The sequence below is a fragment of the Struthio camelus genome, chromosome 31, assembly GCF_040807025.1.
Source record: "Struthio camelus isolate bStrCam1 chromosome 31, bStrCam1.hap1, whole genome shotgun sequence".
Classification (NCBI taxonomy): Eukaryota; Metazoa; Chordata; class Aves; order Struthioniformes; family Struthionidae; genus Struthio; species Struthio camelus.
Window position 1 is genome coordinate 4,008,507 of NC_090972.1, and position 18,147 is coordinate 4,026,653.

At 60.2% G+C, this 18,147-nt stretch overlaps 1 protein-coding gene and 1 long non-coding RNA gene across 6 annotated transcripts; one reads left to right on the plus strand and one right to left on the minus strand.

Annotated features, from left to right (window-relative positions):
- The first annotated feature begins 198 nt into the window (after positions 1-198).
- On the plus strand, positions 199-17,995 carry EVI5L (ecotropic viral integration site 5 like). 5 transcript variants are annotated; one of them, XM_068922652.1, is made up of 20 exons: positions 199-349; positions 4,453-4,675; positions 5,824-6,013; positions 6,110-6,334; positions 7,064-7,138; positions 7,239-7,394; positions 7,616-7,759; positions 8,234-8,323; positions 8,426-8,523; positions 8,820-8,880; positions 8,997-9,050; positions 9,806-9,838; positions 10,430-10,570; positions 10,742-10,870; positions 12,562-12,702; positions 12,795-12,953; positions 13,114-13,260; positions 14,304-14,399; positions 14,506-14,601; positions 15,522-17,995. In XM_068922652.1, exons 2-20 carry the CDS (start codon positions 4,527-4,529, stop codon positions 15,762-15,764), a joined length of 2,427 nt encoding a protein of 808 aa, XP_068778753.1. In that variant the 5' UTR covers positions 199-349; positions 4,453-4,526; the 3' UTR covers positions 15,765-17,995. The 5 variants fall into 5 exon arrangements, with proteins under 5 accessions (XP_068778753.1, XP_068778754.1, XP_068778752.1 ...); XM_068922653.1 differs by having other exon boundaries at positions 7,269-7,394; XM_068922651.1 differs by having other exon boundaries at positions 5,824-6,334; positions 7,269-7,394.
- Positions 2,368-4,747, minus strand: LOC138062985 (uncharacterized). Its single transcript, XR_011136665.1, has 2 exons — positions 4,610-4,747; positions 2,368-4,045 (listed from the first exon to the last, which is right to left on the minus strand). It is a non-coding gene; the product is annotated as an uncharacterized lncRNA (long non-coding RNA).
- Positions 17,996-18,147: the final 152 nt, after the last annotated feature.

Here is an 18,147-nt window from a genome sequence, read left to right on the forward strand (position 1 = left end):
CAGGAGGGGCTTCCGTGCCCTCCCCGCCCCGCCCGGCCGCAGCCCCTCCCTCAGGGGAGCCGAGCAGCGATTGGCGGAGGTGGCGCGGTAGGCGGGCGCATCGTGGGGAGAACGGCGCGGGGATTGGTGGAGGCCAGCTGTCAGTCCGGCGGGCGGGCCGGGCCGGGCCGGGAGGCGGCGGCGCCGGCGGCGGCGACGGCTCCCTGATGGCAGCGGCGGGGCCGGTGGCGGCCGCGGTTCCCGCTGGGCTCCAGGCGGTGACGGCGGGGCGGCGCCACCGGGCCCGGGGACTGCGGGCCCCCGCTGCGGGGCAGCGAGCAGCGGCCGTCGCCATGGCAGCGCCGCGCAGGTAGGCGGGGCCGGGCGGCGGAGCCCCGCCCCCCTCGGGGCGGGGAGGGAGGGGCCCGTGGGGGCGGGGGGGGCAATTGGGGGTGCCCCTCCCATGGGGTATGAGGGTCAATTGGGGGTGACCCCCCCCATGGGCTATGGGGTAATTGGGGGTGCCCCCCCGGGCTATTGGGGGATCAATTGGGAGTGACCCCCCCATGGGCTATTTATCAATTGGGGGTGACCCCCCTATTGGCAATGGGGGGGGGCAGTTGGGAGTGACCCCCCCATGAACTATGGGGTAATTGGAGGTGCCCCCCCATGGGCTACGGGCAGGCAATTGGGAGTGACCCCCCCCCCATGAACTATGGGGTAATTGGGGGTACCCCCCCCATGGACTATGGGGGATTAATTGGGAGTGACCCCCCCATAGGCTATGGGGCAGTTGGGGGTGCCCCCCCCATAGGCTTTAGGGGGACAATGGAGGGTTCCCCCTCGTGAGCTGTGGGGAGGCAATTGGGGGTGCTCCCCCCCATAAGCTATGGGGGGGCAATTGAAGGTGCCCCCCCATGGGCTATGGGTCCATTAGGGGTGTCCCTCTCAGGGATATGGGGGTAATTGGGGTTCCCCCCTGCTCTGGGCTATAGGGGGGCTATAGGGGGACAATTGGCAGTGCCCCCTCCATGGGCTATGGGGGCAATTGGGTGTGCCGTGCCCCTCCCATGGGCTATGGGGCAATTGGGAGTTCTCCCCCCATCTGAGCAATGAGGGGCAATTGGGGGTGCCCTCCCATGGGGTATTGGAGGTGACCCTCCCCCCTTTTGGGCTATGGGGCAATTGGAGATGCCCCCTATGGGCTATAGGGGCAATTGAGAGGTGTCCCCCAGCCCGTGGGGGGCAATTGGGGTGCCCCCCCATGCTGTGGGGGCAATTAGGGTGTCTCCTATCTGGGCTTGGGGGGGACATCCCAATGCCTCCATACTATAGGGGGGCATGGGGGTGTGTCCCCCCCTCTCCCACAGGCCCTGGGGTCCCCCCATCTCACAGGAGGGGGGGGCTTTGGGTTGCCCCCCCCCCCCGGCAATGGGGACCTGCCCCACCAAGGCTCACGGAGGGGCTCCAGGGGGCTCCAGACTCAGGGTGGGGGGAGATGGGGGGGCTCCCCCCAGTGACTGCTAATTTGGGGTAGAAACGTCCCCCCCCCCACTTCATTTTGGGGGAGGGAGGGGAATCCAACCTTCCCCCATTGCTGCCTGCCAAGAGGGTGTTGCCCCTCGTTTCCTTTTTTCCCCCGAAAATAAAGCGGTTTGGGGAAAGGGCTTTGAGGGGGGGGGGGTGTACCGTGCCCTTCCTCACTGTCCTCATCGCTGCCATGAAGGCTGGGTGGGGGCTTTTATCCATCTCACCCCACCCCACCCCACCCGCCCCAATCCCCCTCCCCAAAACCTCCCCGGCACCAGGCAGGGCCGCAGCAACCGCCTTCCCCTCCCTTTTCCGGGGGGGGGGGGGGGAGAAAACGGTCAGAGCGAACGCGGCGGCGGCTGCCGTCTCCGCAGCCCCTTTGTGTCCGGCTCCGCCGCCCCCGGGGGTCGCCTTCTCCTTGCCTTTCTTTGCCTTTAAAAAACAAACAAACCAACCAAACCAACCCAAAATGCACATTTAAAAAAAAAAAAAAAATCTCTCTCTCCTATCTAGGCCAGGGCTCTGCGCGGAGCCCTCCCCTCGCTCGCTGTCGGCGATCGTAGCGGCTGTCAGACCGCGAGGCTTTCCCGAATCGCACCTTTTCCGCCTCGTTTCGCGAGCAGCGTTTCCCGGGGCTCGCGGCAGCGTCGGGCTCCGTTTCGGCGGCGTTCGGTCCCCGGCGCGGAAAGCGAGCCCGCGGCTTGGGGTAGAAAACAAACCCGTGAGGAATAACCTGCCCCATCGCTTTTAAGCAAAACCGTGCCCAAAAAAGAGTGCTCGGCGCCCGCCGCTTTGCGTTCGTTTGGGCCTTTTTCGGTAAGCCGGACCGCAGTAAGAAATCACAGCAGTGCGCAGAGATTTTGATTATTATTTTTTGTTGTATTCGTCCGCTCTGCGCCGGGGTGGGAGACGACGGCCGATCGCCGCGTTTCGCTTCGGTTTCGCAGCCGCGCTCCTGTTCGGGTTTATTTAACCCCGTTTTTGCGGGCGCGGGGTTTGGAAACGAAAACCGCCGCTGCTGGACTTCAGGTGGGATTTTCGCACCGGTCAGCCGAGAAATGACTCTTCCTGGGAAAGCGCCGGTCCGGAGGAGAGGCAAAATCGTCGAGGCCAAGGATTACGCAGAATAGGGAATTACGCCCGCCGGGTTTGCGCTGTGTTGGCGCAGCCCCGGCACCTGCTTTCCCCTCCTTGGGAAATCCCGGGCGAAAGGAGAAATCCGCCTTTCCCTGAGCAAAAATCATCACTGGTGACTTCTTGGCGCATCCTGATGCTCCAGAGAGGGAGAAACCTTCACATTTTTTGGTTTTTTTCCTCCAACTCCTCTTCAGGCATTGAGGGTCGGGTTATCTTGCAATTTCCCTTTTTTTTAATGGAATTCCCGCATCCTGTGTTTGATTAAACCCAGGGACAGCAAAGCCCAGGTTTTGCCAAGCTGGATGGGGAAGATCCGCATCCGTTTCTCCCAGCACCCGATGGCTCCGCTGCGAATTGCCCCTCGAACCGCGGCGAGACGCTCTGCTGCCCCCAACTCCCCGGATGATGCCAAATCTCCCTCCAAGAGCCAGGAAACCTCAAAAATTCCCACTCTGTCCACTTTCTGCCACAGCTCCAACATCCTTTTCCTGTTGCAGCAGGCTAGGAATTGCCTCTCCTAACGTCGCAGGTTCAAAACCCGCCGAGGCCCGGCTGGAAACACCCTCGTTGGCCAGCCGGCGTGGAATATGGAGCTTATCCGGCACCCTGCAGCTCATTTCCGCATTGAAACCGTGGCTTTCTCGTCAGACTCCGGTGCTACTGAAAGGCTACGCGGGCCGTAGGAAAATTATACGCCAAAAAGGAGAAGATTAAAAAAAAAAAAAAAGCAAGGCTGCGCTTTAAGTGGATGAGGATGCAGCGAGTTTCTGCTTCCCGGAGCTTTTTCAAGGGGAAGAAAAAATAATCTCTTGCCCTGCTGATAAATGTCAGTGCTTTTAAATTAAAACCTTGGGGTTTTATCCCGGAGCAGGAGACTGGGGCCGTCGGGGTTGGCGTGCCCTGGGTCCTCATCAGTGCAACCCTCCAAAAACACCAGTCCTGCTCTCTCCTCCAGGGTTGAGCTTCCTTCTGAGAAGCGCTGGGTTATTCTTCTTCCCTTAAAAAACCATTCCTGCTTAACGAGCAATTCTGTGTAATTCCATTAACGATTTAACGCTGATTTTCCTCTTAGAGCTGGGCTCTTGAGAGTGAAGCATTCTGGTTAAATTTTGCTGGCTTTTGGGAAAACTATTAACCCGACAGCAGGATATTTGCCACCTCTGAGATAACTGTTACTGCTCCTCGTCGCCTTGCTTCCCGCCAGGCCGTTTCAGGATGGTTATTTGTTGGGAGCCCCTGTTTTTCCCTCAAGGAAGGGGTGAAACTCCCAGCAAAATGGGTTTTCCCAGGATGCTCTGCAGCGCCGGCGGCAAAACAGCTTATTAAAACCCCCAGACAAACTCACCAAAGGTCCCATTTTGCCGTAAATTCTCCCTGGCCGCGTCAGATTGCTTCCATCCTGAAACACAAGATTGCGTCGCCTTTAATTACAGCTGTTAGATTGGCTTAATTTAGCTAAATCAGGACAAACAAGAGGGCTACGCTTAGACTTGACCCATAAATTGGGCTGCTTGACCGGGCTCGGTTGCATTTTTTAGGGAATTAAGTTAATACCTACCTGCGGGCTGAAAACAGAGTGGCGTTCACACCTTATTTTCTGGCGGATAGCGAAAGTAAGGTTGGTTGGTTACTTGGTTTTTTAAACCAAGTAACGTTCAATTTTGGCTAGAAACGGGTCCCCAGGCTGGATCGCGGCCTGCCTGCTCGCGTCCCGACGGAAAGCGAGAAAACGGAAATCGCCTCGTTTCCGCTTCCCGAGTTAAAGCCGCGAACGCGGAGCCGCTGACGCTGTCGCTCGGCTTGCAGGTGAAGGCGCCAGCACCCCGACTCGAGGATTTTGCGGCCCAGCGTCCCCGTCGCCCACCCCGGGCCCTCCCGCCATGGCGAGCCCGGCCGCGAGCCCCGACTCTTCCTCCCACGAGGCCCTCTCCTCTGTCAACTCGGCGCCGGCGTGCTCACCCACCTCCGACTCGGAGAACCTCAGCCCGGATGAGCTGGAGCTGCTGGCCAAGCTGGAGGAGCAGAACAGGTGAGCAAACGGGAAGCTCCCGCTGCGTTTTTCGGGGCAGCCGGGGTGAAATTCCCCGTTTCAGAGGCCGCGGTGTTGCCCGTCAGTGCTCAGCCTGCGCGGAAAGCTTCGGAGAGCCTCGGACAACCCGGCTTTCCAGGAGGAGGTGGATATTTGCAGGCTCTTTGGATTTTTATCCCTGCATTAGCCGCCCTTTGCTGGAAATCATTCTCTGAGCAGCTTTGGGGTAGGTTCGAAGTCTGAGAAAAGCGTGTCCGGGCGGCAAGACCTGTTTCAGTCCTCAGCGCTGGTTAAGTTCCGCTCTCGGTTCGCTGCCTCTCTCCCGAGCTGCCCCGGTTGCGTCCGAATGCTGGGAAGGAAATAAAAGCAGCAGCGAGCCCAAACAGGGCCAAGGATGGGGCAAAAAGGAATGAGTGAAAAACGATCTGGCACTTCGGAGAAAAGTTGGGCTCTGTCCCCGCTTCCCCTTGGGTCGAGGAAGATGCGATTGCATCTTCCTTCGCCTTTTCTCAGCATCGAGCGAGCCCCTCTCCCCAACTCCCGAACCGAGACACTGAGCAAAAAGCTCCAGCCCTGACATTAAACCCTTTTTGCGTACCAAAAATCAAACCCAGAATGAAAATTTCTGGGAAAACCGGATGGTGATAATTGCGTTGATCGCCGCTCCGCGACAGCGATAGCGGCCGAATGCTTTATTGGCTGCTTGGGCAATCCAGAGCGTTAAAACAACTCAGGGGAAAAAAGTATAAAAATCCCTCATTTCCACTTCTGGAATTAAAAACTGCCTCTTTCTGGGGTTATTTAAAGCACTCGAACTGGGAGGAGACCAAAGCTTCCCACGGAGCATGGTGGGTTTGCCCCAGCGCCGCTGCGCTCGCGCTGTGTTTTCTCTTGAAAATCCCCGTTGCAAACCTTAAAAAAGTCTGTAACGTTCTTCAAATTCTTGCACGTTTTCAAATAATGCTTTGAATTTGGAAAATACGAATTCTTTAAAAGAAAAAATGGGGAAAAAATAAGCGGTTGGTGCCCTCCAGGTGATGGTGCCCATGGGGAGCCCTCTGCTCCGCAGAGCGGCCTGGAGGGCGGCAGGGGAATTCGGCCTGGCGGCGTTTCCGCGGGTGTTTCACGATCTCTGGGCTCTCCGGCAGGCTCCTGGAAGCAGACTCCAAGTCCATGCGCTCCATGAACGGCTCGCGAAGGAACAGCGGCTCCTCCTTGGTCTCCAGCTCGTCGGCCTCCTCCAACCTGAGCCACCTCGAGGAGGACACGTGGATCCTCTGGGGCCGCATCGTCAACGAGTGGGAGGAGTGGCGGAAGAAGAAGGAGAAGCTGCTGAAGGTGAGTCCGCGCAGCGGCTCGATGCCGCGGCAGAACAGCGGTGGGTTTCCACCCCCTTGTCCCCTCTCTGGCTTTTTGCTACCGGCTTTTCCGCAGGAGCTCATCCGGAAGGGGATCCCCCACCATTTCCGCGCCATCGTCTGGCAGCTGCTCTGCAGCGCCACCGACATGCCCGTCAAGAACCAGTACTCGGAGCTGCTCAAGATGTCGTCCCCCTGCGAGAAGCTCATCCGGAGGGACATCGCCCGCACCTACCCCGAGCACGAGTTCTTCAAGGGGCAGGACAGCCTCGGCCAGGAGGTGCTCTTCAACGTCATGAAGGTACGAAGCCTCCTTAGCTTCAAGGAGGCCCCAGGGCCCATCCAGCACCCAAGGGAGACCCCAGGAAGACCCCAAGCTCAGCGCAGATGAGCTACGGCCTTTCCCAGGCCGCCTCGTCCGGCCCCAGGTCCTCCGGTTTCACCCCAGGAGGTGTAAAACCATCCCCACGGGGCTCTGGCATGAGACAGGACCATTTCCACCCAGCTGATCTCACGGCAATGACGATGTAAACCAGCTAAGCCCTGAATCTCTCCCTTTTTCAGCCGTGAAAGCCACGGGATGAAAGAAATTCCAACTAGGGTGGTGGAACTGAAGAAACAAACTGCACTTTTCCCCCAAATGGGTTTCTTGTGGCCTTTGCTCTAGAAGGCTGGTGCTTTTGCTGGATATTAATGTTAAAAGCTTCTGGGTTTCTTGCGGGTTTTGTGGCTCTGCGTGCTAGGAGTGGGTGAAAATGCCCCGTTCCTCGGCGAGCAATGCAAACGTTCCTGGAGCTCAAAACGCTGCATCCCTGCGTCCGTCCCAGACCGTGCTTTTCCCGTTGAATTTTCCCCCGATGAGAGGAATGGGATAGTTGGTCCCAAGCTTTTTTGGTCTGAACAAAAGCCGACAGTAAAAACATACTTAGGGGAATGGCGTCAGCCTGAAAAAACAAAGCCACTGGGCACCTCGCGGTCCCTGGCAGGCACGTGGGGCCAGCCCCGCTCAGCCGCCCTCTCTTCCCTTCAGGCTTATTCCCTGGTGGACCGGGAGGTCGGATACTGCCAGGGCAGCGCCTTCATCGTGGGATTGCTGCTCATGCAGGTTTGTGCTGTGCCGCTCCTCACTTCTTTTCCCGGCTGGAGGAAAAAAAGCGGCGGGCGGCTCCGGGGCACGCTCGGCAGCTTTCGGATGCTGCTGCCAGGGGTTTAACGCTGTCTCGGTTGGACGCCAGATGCCCGAGGAGGAGGCTTTCTGCGTGTTCGTGCGGCTGATGCAGGAGTACCGCTTGCGGGAGCTCTTCAAGCCCAGCATGGCCGAGCTGGGGCTCTGCATCTACCAGTTTGAGTACATGCTGCAGGTAAATGCCAGCCCCGACCTCGAATCTGCCCTGGGATAAGCCCAGCGGGGGAAAAAACAACCCGCGGCTTTAGAGAAGCCGAAACACCGCGCGAGCTCGTGGGAGAAGCCGGCACAATCGGTTGCAACAAGGGAGCTCGTCTCCAATAACCCGGTGGCACCTCAGGTGGGCAATTGCCCAATAATATGTTTTCCCCCCCCGGGTTTCTCTCTCACATCCAGGAGCAGTTGCCGGAGCTGAACATCCACTTCCGTTCGCAGAGCTTCCTCACCTCCATGTATGCCTCGTCCTGGTTCCTCACCCTCTTCCTCACCACCTTCCCCTTGCCGGTGGCCACGCGGGTCTTCGACATCTTCATGTACGAGGTAACGAGGCCGCGGCCAGGCCAGCAACAGCAAGGGCTTCCCCGGGGACACGATCGATGCAAACGTGGCGCCACTCTCCCGCTTGAATAGAAAGACCCTTTTAGACATAGCCCAGAATGAGAAAATGCGAGTTTTCCCCTGCCGCGGTCTCGAAAGCGTGGCAAAAAGCTGTGAATTTCTTAAATCGTTGCTCTCTCCTGAATCTCAGCTCTGCTTGTTCAGCGGCAATAGGCCAATATCAAACCTGGATGTTTTCTTTTTCTTTTTTCCCCTCACTCTGGGTTCAGAGCGGGGATAAATAAGAGCCGCTTTCATATGAGCTGTGATGGAAACCCACCACACATGGCATTAGCCGGCCGGGAGAGAAACCAGAGACTCCCAAACTCGTGCACGCTCACACCGGAGGGGCCAGGGTGGGTGCAAACGGGTGTCCGAGGCACCGCCGCCTCGAGCCTCCCTTGTGCCTCATTGCAGGGGCTGGAGATCATCTTCCGCGTGGGCATGGCCCTCTTGCAGTTCAACCAGGCCGAGCTGATCCAGCTGGACATGGAGGGGATGTCACAGGTGAGAGCATGCAGCGGGCTGGATTTCAGGGCGAATTCGCAGCCTGGGGCTTAGTTTGCGGTCGGAGGGCGGCAGGATTCACCCTTGGTGTCGCCTCCGCAGTACTTCCAGAAGGTGATACCCCACCAGTTCGACAGCTGCCCTGATAAACTCATCCTGAAAGCCTACCAGGTCAAATACAACCCCAAAAAGATGAAGAGGTGAGTCAGTTTGAGCTCCTCCGCTCAGTTTTGGGGACCAACAGGCTGGCGCCCCTCTCCGTTGTGCGAATGCTGGAGCCACTCCACAAAAAAACGGAATCTGGGGACCGCCTGGATGTTGGGCACTTGGGGTGGCTTCAAGCTCGATGGGGAAAAGCCCCGCCAGGGAGCACCATGCCGCTGCGCTGTGATCCATCTCAGGGTATCGGAGGGGTTTAATTCGCCACGGGGGGCTTGCCGGGACGGTGCGGGTGATGGCGGGTGCCGCACGCGTCTCCTCCCTGTGTCCATGGCAGGCTGGAGAAGGAGTACGCCGCCATCAAGAACAAGGAGATGGAGGAGCAAATCGAGATCAAGGTAGGACCTTTCCTCCCTCCGTCCCGGCACGCAGCAGCTCAGAGCTGCCCAGGCCACCCCGCAGTGGGCACCGTCAAGGTTTCCGAGCTGATTTCTTCTCTCTTCTTCCTCCCCAGCGGCTCAGGACCGAGAACCGCCTCCTGAAGCAGCGGATCGAAACGCTGGAGAAGGTGAGGGCCCTGGCGCACCCCGTGCTGCTCCGGCTCCCGAAAGTCTCGCCCGACCCGGCTCTGGCTTGGCACTGCACCTGGGAGAAGCGGCGCTGGGGCAGCCCGGGCATTGCTCGCATGCCAAACCCGCCGAGGGGCCTCTGTGGCCGCCGCTGCCTCCTTATCTGAGCGCCGTCTCTGCGCGCTTTAAATCTCACCTCCCAGGCGACGTCTTGGCCCCTCGGATGGCAGAGAAGGGGGTCGGGGCCGTTCAGCAGCAGCCACCAACATGCTGAGACCGCTTGGAAAAGGTCTCGCTGGAGTTGCACTGGATTTGGGTCCCTTTTTTTTTTTTGGTTCTGTTTTTTTTTGTTGTTATTGTTTTTCTCCTGCCTGGGGGTGGCCCTCGCGCCTGGGATTTTTTGTGCCTCGGCAGCACCGGAAACGGCCTCCCCGCTCCTCCTCAGCGACTCTTCCAAGCCCGAATCTTAAAAGCGGACCTAACTAAAACGTGCGTCAAGGAAGGCGGCTCGCTGCCCGGTCTAAACGCCAGGAGCAAGTTCTCAGGGTAGAGCAACCCCGGGCCCATGCCAGGCTGGCCAAGCCGCTGCCGTCCTCTCTGCCGGGGCTGTCGGGCTCTTCTCTCCGCCTCGGCTTCGCTCTCTTCTTTTGCTTCTAGCTGTAGTGGGGAGTCGCTTGTCTGACGATCTCGTTATTTGTCGTTATCTTTTTCTTTCCTCCCTCCGTCTTTCCTTCCCTGTGGGGCTGTCCTGTAGGAGAGCGCTGCCTTGGCAGACAGGCTCATCCAGGTATCGTAAAGCCGTTCTTTCGTCTCCGCTCACTTTGCCGTTTCGCTTTCCTCCAGCCCAGAAACCTCCTACTGCTCTTCTGCGACGCTCGCTTTTTCCTCGCTTCTCTTCCGGCAGCGGAAAAACCCGCTTCCCCACTCGGGGCTGGGCGCTCCCTCTAGCACGGCACGGCACGGCCGCCTTTCGGCTCTCGCCGCCCCGGGCATTGCGATTTATTCGGAAATCCCCCCCTCCCCGGCCCAGCAGCGGGTCTGTAACCCCCTGGGCCACCTGGTTTTAACCACCTAAGCACGGAGGTGAAGCTTAAACCACCACCGGGCTAGCTCGTCACGGGGTGCCCAGGGACAAACTTGGCTAAAAGCCGGGCTCGATCCTGCCCCCAGCTGGCTGCAGATTGAGTTTAAAAGTGGTTTTAATTAATTTTACCCCCGTGTAGGCGAAGGAAAGAGGAACAAAGCTGTTTCCCCCTACTCTGCCACAGCTCACAAGCAGCCTGGGGCCAGAGGGGAGGAAAAAAACCCTCCGCGGGAAGCGGGCACTCGCCTTCCCGGGGCTTGGCAGTGACGGGCGCGTGTCCCCTCTTGGTGGCAGGGCCAGGTGACACGAGCGCAGGAGGCGGAGGAGAACTACATCATCAAGCGAGAGCTGGCAGTGGTGAAGCAGCAGTGCAGCTCGGCCACGGAGAACCTGCAGCGAGCCCAGAGCACCATCCGTGAGCTGCAGGACCAGCAGGTCGGTTCCCGGTGCCTCGCGGAGCGGGTGCCCGAATCCCTTCCCCGTTGTCCCTTCCCAGCCACTATCCATTCGGGGACGTGCCACAAGCATGTCGGGGCTTGGCGGGCGCCTGCCTCCCCTTTCGGCGCCACTGGCTGGTGCTTGATGTGCGCCCACCCGCTCTCGCAGGGCAACCCGCGCTTCACGGAGGAGTTCGTCACCCACCTGGAGACAGAGCTGGAGCAGTCGCGGCTGCGGGAGACCGAAACCCTCAACGCCCTCAAAGAGATGCAGGACAAAGTGCTGGACATGGAGAAGGTAGGGGGGCAAGGGAGCAGGATTTCGTCCGAGTGTCAGTGTTTCAGGGGTCTGCCGTGAGTGTTGGTGTCTCAGGGGTCTCTTGTCCTGGCGTCCCCCATCTTGGGGAATCTCCAGGATTTTGGGAGTCTCCCATGAGTGTTGGCATCTCAGGGGTCTCCCATCCTGGTGTCCTGTGAGTATCAGTGTCTTGAGGGTCTCCCACCCAGCATCCTGCAAGTGTTGGCACCTCGAGGGTCTCTGGTCCCATGAGCGTCAGCATCTCAGGGGTCTCCCGTGAACATCGGCATCTTGGGGGTCTCCATTCCTAGTGTCCTGTGAGTGTCAGTGTCTCAGGAATCTCCTGCCAGGGTGTTGTGTGAACATCAGGGTCTTGGGGAATGTCCTATGAGCATTGGTGTCTCAGAGATTTCCCATCCCAGTGTCTCACAAGCATCAGTGTCTTGGGGGTCCCCAGTGTCTCAGGGATCTCCCATCCTGCTGTCCTATGGGTGTCAGTGTCTCAGGGGTCTCCTGCAAGCAGTGGCATCCAAGCATAAACGTCAGTGTCTTGGAGATCTCTGGTCCCAGTGTCCCACAGGGATCTCCTGGCACAACATGGCCCAGGCATCAGTGTCTCGGGGATCTTCTACCTGGCGTCCCATGAGTGTTGGTGTCTCAGGGATCTCCATGAGCATCAGTGTCTCAGGGATCTTCTGTCATGGTGCTGCATGAGCATCAGTGTCTCGGGGATCTCCCATCCCAGGATCCCATGAGTGTCTACGTCTTGGGGGTCTCCTGCAAGCGTCGGCATCTCGGGGGTCTCCAACCCTGATGCGTGCGAGTGTTGGTGTCTCAGGGATCTCTTGGCCTGATGTCCTGCATCTCGAGGATCTCCGGCTGTGGCATTGCATGAGCGTTGGTGTCTCAGGCTCTCCGGCATCATGGGGATCTTTCGTTGCTGGGTCACATCAGCATCAGTGTCTTGGGGGGGGTCTCTTGTGAGCATCATCGTCTCGAGGGTCACCATCTCTGGTGTCACACAAGTGTCGGTGTCTCAGGGATCTCTCCTGGCATCACGTGTCTCAGGGATTTCTGGCCCCAGCATCACACAAGCGTCGGCATTTTGGGGCTCTCCGGTCCCAGTGTCCCATGAGCATTGGCATTGCAGGGACCTCCTGCTGAAACGTAGCCCAATCGTCAGCATCTCAGGGATCATCCCAACTGGTGTCCCATGAGCAACGGTGTCTTGGGGGTCTCATTCTGTGGTGTCACATGAGTGTTGGTGTCTTGGGGATCTCTTATCCTGGTGTCCTGCATCTTGGGGTTCTCTGGCCTCAGCATTGCATGAGTGTTGGTGTCTTGGGGGGTCTCCCGGAAGCATCGATATCTCGGGGATCTCCCATCTTGGTGTCTCGCAAGTGCTGGCATCTCAGGGGTCTCCAGCCCCAGTGTCACCTGAACGTCAGGGTCTCAGGGCTCTCCCATCAGGCATCGTGGCAGTCACCTGAACGTTGCCGTCTTGAGGGCCTCCAGCCCTGGTTTCATCTGAATGTCAGGTTCTCGAGGCGCTCTCACCCAGTGTCACAGGGGTCTCCAGCCTCCGTGTCACCCAAACTTCAGGGCGTTGGGGCTCTCCTGCCTGGCATCCCGTAAGTGTCCCCTGCTGCAGGGTGCCTGTGCCGACGCCGCGGCTCCACTCTCACCCACAGAGGAACAGCCTGCTCCCGGACGAGAACAACGTGGCCCGCTTGCAGGAGGAGCTCAAGGCGCTGAAGGTGCGCGAGGCTGAGGCTGTGAAGTCACTGAAGGAGCTGCAGCAGCAGGTCAAGGATCTCAACGACACCTGGCAGGTAAGGCCAGGCCCCGGGGCCGCCATTCACCCTGGCTGCCAGGCAAGGGCACCTCGGCCCTCACCCGAACGCCTGGGTCCTCTCTGCCCTAGGCTCAGCTGGCGCGGGCCAGCGGGCGCTGGAAGGATTCGCCCCGCAAGAACAACATCAACGAGCTGCAGGACGAGCTGATGACGACGCGCCTGCGAGAGACGCAGGCCCAGGCTGAGCTGCGCGAGCTGCGGCAGCGGGTGGTGGAGCTGGAAACCCAGGTGAGAGGCTCCCCGAGCCGAGGACGGGGTTGAAAAAGCAGAGCAAGACCACCGGGATCGTCAGGGATGGAGGCGTGGGGTGAAGCCGAGGGTGCAGAGCACCCATGGATGCCACGAGGAGGTGCCATGCCACCTTCCAAGCATCCTCTGGTGCCCGCAGGACCAGATCCACAGCAACCTGCTGAACCGGACAGAGCAGGAGTGCGCGGGGCTGCAGGAGAAGCTGCAGTACGTCACGGCCCAGAACAAGGGGCTCCAGACCCAGCTGAGCGAGACCAAGCGCAAGCACGCCGAATCCGAGTGCAAGGTGGGCTGCCCGACATCCCCTCCGACGGGGTCCCGGTGTCCCCTCCGACAGGGTCTCAGTGCCCTGCCCAAGGATAGCCCCATGTCTCCTCCTACGAGGTCCTGATGTGCCACGCAAGGGCAAGCCAGTGTCCTCTCTGATTGGGTACCAACGGCCAGCTCAAGGGCAAAGCAATGTACCCTCCAGTGGGGTCCTGACGTCCCCTCCAACGGGGTCCCAACACCCTGCACAAGGATGACCCAATGTCCCCTCCAACAGGGTCCCAGTGTCCCCTCCAGTGGGACCCCAACGTCCCATCCAGTGGGATCCCATGGTCCTCCCAAAATGGGGCCCCCCTCGCTCCTCCAATGGGGTCCTGATGTCCCCTCTGACAGGGTCCCAGGGTTCTGTCCAAGGGCAAGCCAGTGTCCCTTCTCACAGGGACCCCTAAGACAGGGTCCCCAGGCAGTGTCCTGCCCAAGGATGACCCAATGTCCCCGCCAGTGGGGTCCTAATGTCTCCTCCAATGGGGTCTGAACACCCTATCCAAGGGCGACTCAGTGTCCCCTCTGATGGGGTCCTAGTGGCCTGCCCAAGAATGACTCAATATCCTCTCTGAAGAGGTCACATCACCCCTTTCATGGTGTCCTGATGTCCTCTCCAATGGGGTCTCCAGCATGCTTTCCAAGGGCAACCCAATGTCCCCTCCAGCTGGGTCCCGATGTCCCCTCCAACAGTGTCCCCTCTGACTGGGTCCTATGGTCCCCCACAATGGGGTCCCCTCACCCCTTTGATGGTGTTCTGACATCTCCTCCGATAGGGTCCCAGTATCCCCTCCAATGGGGTCCCAGCATCCCACCCAAGGGCAAGACAGTGTCCCCTCTGACAGTGTCCCCTCAGCCCCCCAAGGGGGACCCTAACACCCTTCTTTCCTGTTGGAAAGCCCCAGAGAACAGCAGTTTGGGGGTGAGTCAGTGGGTGGAGGATACAGCAACACCCTGGCAAAGCAGGGCCACTCGTGGGGTGGCCCCTGACGTCCTCAACGTCCCTGATGTCCCTGGCAGAGCAAGGAGGAGGTGATGGCAGTGCGGCTGCGTGAGGCCGACAGCATGGCGGCGGTGGCCGAGATGCGGCAGCGCATCGCCGAGCTGGAGATCCAGGTGAGGGCCGGGGAGGAGGACAAGGACGCGGGGGACGGCCACCGCTGGGGAGGGCCACTGCCAGGGCCACCGCAGGGCGCTCACCCCCAGCCCCATGTCCCCGTAGAGGGAAGAGGGCATGATCCAGGGCCAGCTCAACAACTCGGACGCCTCGCAATACATCCGTGAGCTCAAGGACCACATCGACGAGCTCAAGGCCGAGGTAAGGCCCTGCCTAGGCCTCCCCCGAGCACCCATGGGTGCCCTCAGGCACTCACGCACCCATGTGCACCCACAGGTACCTTTGAGTGGCCGTGTGAGCCCATGGGCTCCCACAGATACTCTTGGGCGCCCATGGGCACCCTCAGGCACCCTTGGGTACCCCTGGGCACCTGCAGGCATCCCCAGGTACCCTTGGACACCTTCAGGCACTCTTGGGCACCCCTGGGCACCTACAGGCATCCCCAGGCACCCATGGGCACGTGCAGGCACCCATGAGCAGCCTCCAGGACCCACGGGCACCCCAGGCCTATGGGTGCCCTAGGACGCCCATGAGCACCTGTGGGCATTCCCGGGCACCTCTGGGGAGTCACTGGACACCTCTGGGGACATGGCCAGGGCTGGCCTCAAACGTTCTCAAGCCCTGGCACAGCCAGGGCTGGTCCCCTCTGTCCCCGAATGGGGCCATGCTGTGGGTGGGCACCATCGATGATGTTCCCCCAGGGCCATGTGGCACGGTGCTGTCCTGTGTCCCCCATCCCCCTGTCCTTCATCCCATGTCCCTTGTCCCCATGTCCCATGTTATGTCTCCATGTCCCTGTGTCATGTCTCCTGTCACTGTGTGATGTCCCCATGCCTGTGCCCATACCTGTCCCCATGTCCCTGTGCCTGTCCCATATCCCCATGCCTGTCCCATGTGTACTGTCCCCATGTTCCTGTGCCATGTCCCATGTCTCCCCTATGCCACATCCCCTGTCCCCATGCCTGTCCCATGTCCCCTGTCCCTCATCCCTGTCCCATGTCCCCAATACACATCTCCTGTCCTCATGTCCCTGCGCCTGTCCCATGTCCCCGATCCCGTATCTGCTGTTCCATATCCTTGTGCCTCTTCCATGTCCCCTCTCCCTACATGTGTCCCCACAGATCCGACTGCTGAAGGGCCCGAAGGCATTCGGCGAGGCGCTGGGCTTCGACAGCATCCACATCGTGCGGCACCTGGCGGACGAGGACTCGCTGGCCTCATCGGATGAGGAGCTGGCACCGGCGCCCTTCTCCCTGCCGCCCCGTGGCTTCCTGCGCCCCGCCGCCCACGCCAAGGAGAGCTCGGGCAGCACCGACAGCGAGGCCGAGGAGCCCCAGGCGCCCGCCGGCCCCCTGGCCCGCTGACGCGCCAGGAACCGGCCGCGTGCTGGGGGCGAGCCACGCTGGAGACGTGCCGGGATAAGCCGCGCGTCGGGGTGAGCCACGTGCCGAGACGAGACGCGTGCCGGGACAAGACGCACGCCAGGGTGAGCCACGCGCCAGGGACGGGCCCCCGCGCCAGCCTCCGCGCTGGCGGGGGTGAACTTGTGCGCTGACGGCAGCGGTGAAGCCACGCTCGAACGCCGGGGATGAACCCACGCTCTAACGTTGGCAGGGTGAAACCCATGCACTGCCTAGGGTCGAACCCACGCTCTTCCTGGGGTTGACCCCCATGCTCTAACACTGGGCTTGACCCCACACGCTAACGTTGGGGGTCAAACCCATGCACCGCCTCAGGGTGGACCCATGCTCCCAAGGCTAGGGTTGAACCCATGCACCACCTGGGGTTGACCCCCATGTTCTAACGTTGTGGGGTCTGTCCCGTGCGCTGCCTGGGGCTGAAACCGTTCTCCAACATCAGGGTTGAACCTATGCTTTGGCTGGGGTTGAACCCATGCTCTAACACTGGGGTTGGACCCACGCGCCAACATTGGGATTGGAGCCACAGACCAACTGGAGTTGACCCCCCACTCCAGCATTGGGGTCGAACCCATGCACTGCCTGGCATTGAACCCATTCTCCAACATCGGAGTCAAACCCAGGCTCAAACGCTCATGCTCTAATGTTGTGGTTGAACCAAGGCACCAGCTGAGACTGGACCCACATGCCAATGTTGGGGTTGAACCCATGCTCTGACTGGGGTTGAACCTACACTAACATTGGGGTCAAACCCCCTTTTCCAATGTTGGGGTTGAACCCATCCTCTGGTTGGCCTTGACCGCACATGCTAACATTTGGGTTGAACCCACTCTCTAACATTGGGGTCGAAACCATGCACAGGCTGGGGTGGACCCACACTCTTAACACTAGGGTTGACCCCCCCCACACACTAACGTTCAGGTTGACACCCCGCACTCCATGCTCTTAACATTGGGGTCAAATTCAGGCGCTGCCTGGGGGGGTGGAACCCATTCGCTGACATCAGGGTTGAACCCATGCTCCAACACTGGGGTTGAACCAAGGCACCTGCTGGGGGTTGGACCCATGCGTCAACATTGGGGTCAAACCCATGCACCACCTGGGGTTGAATGCAGGTACTGGACTGAGGGTGGACTGACATCCCACTGTTGGGGTTGACCTCCCCCCCCAAAACGCTCCAACTTAGGGGGTTGACACCCACACTCCACTGTTGGTGTAAATCCACATTCTTAACATTTGGGCGGGGGGGGGGGGGGTCAAACCCATGCCCTGGCTGGGGTTGAACCTGTTCTCCAATATTGGGGGGGGGGGGTTAACCCATGCTCCAACTTTGGGAATTGACCCCAGGCACAATGTTGGGATTGACCCCCCCCACGCACCAACGGTGAGGTTGACCACCACATGCCAACGTGGTGTGAAGCCACACTCTAATTTTGGGGCTGAACCAGTGGACAAGCTGGGGTTGACCTCAGATTCCAATGTGATTGAACCCTGGGACATGGTGGGACCCTGGGATGTGGCTGGAGCCCCTGGAGGGAGTTGAACCCTGGACATGGCTGGACCCCCCCCCGCCCCCCCCCCCCAAGGTGCTCATACCCCAGACACAGCCCAACCGTGGACATGGTCCAACCCCAGCTGCAGTCTGATCTCAGACACAGCCTGAGCCTGGGATGTGGCCGCACCCCAGGCCGGGTCCCCTGGACACAACCAGACGCTGGATACAGCCGGATCCCTGGACCAGTTAACCCCTGGGACATGACTCAACCCTGGACACAGATGGACCCAGGATGTGGCCAGACCCTTGGACGTGGCTCAACCCTGGCATGGCCCAACCCTCGAACATGGCCAGTCTCCGTGATGTGGCCGGAGCCTGGGCCACAGCTCAGCCATGCACACGGCTGGACCTGGGACGTGGCTGGACCCTAGGACACAGCCAGAACTGGGACGCAGTGACGCGGCACAACCTGGGACATGGTTGGACTCGGGGCAGTGGCACCACCGTTGCCCTCCCCACCCCTATACCTCCGCCCACCCCAGACTTTCCCCACGTGCCTGGGTCCCCGTCACGGCTGTGTCCCCTCCTTGCTCCTCCACCCACCGCGGTTCAGCCCTTGTACAGCGAAATACAGCCGTGCCGCGGGGGCCCTGCGGGGCTCGAACCGGGGGCCGAGTGTTCACCCTGTGCGGTGCTCGAACTTGGGGCTGCACTTGCCCCCCCCCCCAATTTAGGACCCCCCCCCAACCTCAGCACCTCTATAAAAGCCTCTCCGAGCCCCCCCCCCGAAATCTCCCTGCTCCTTCCCTTCCAGGATTCCCCCAACACCCCCCC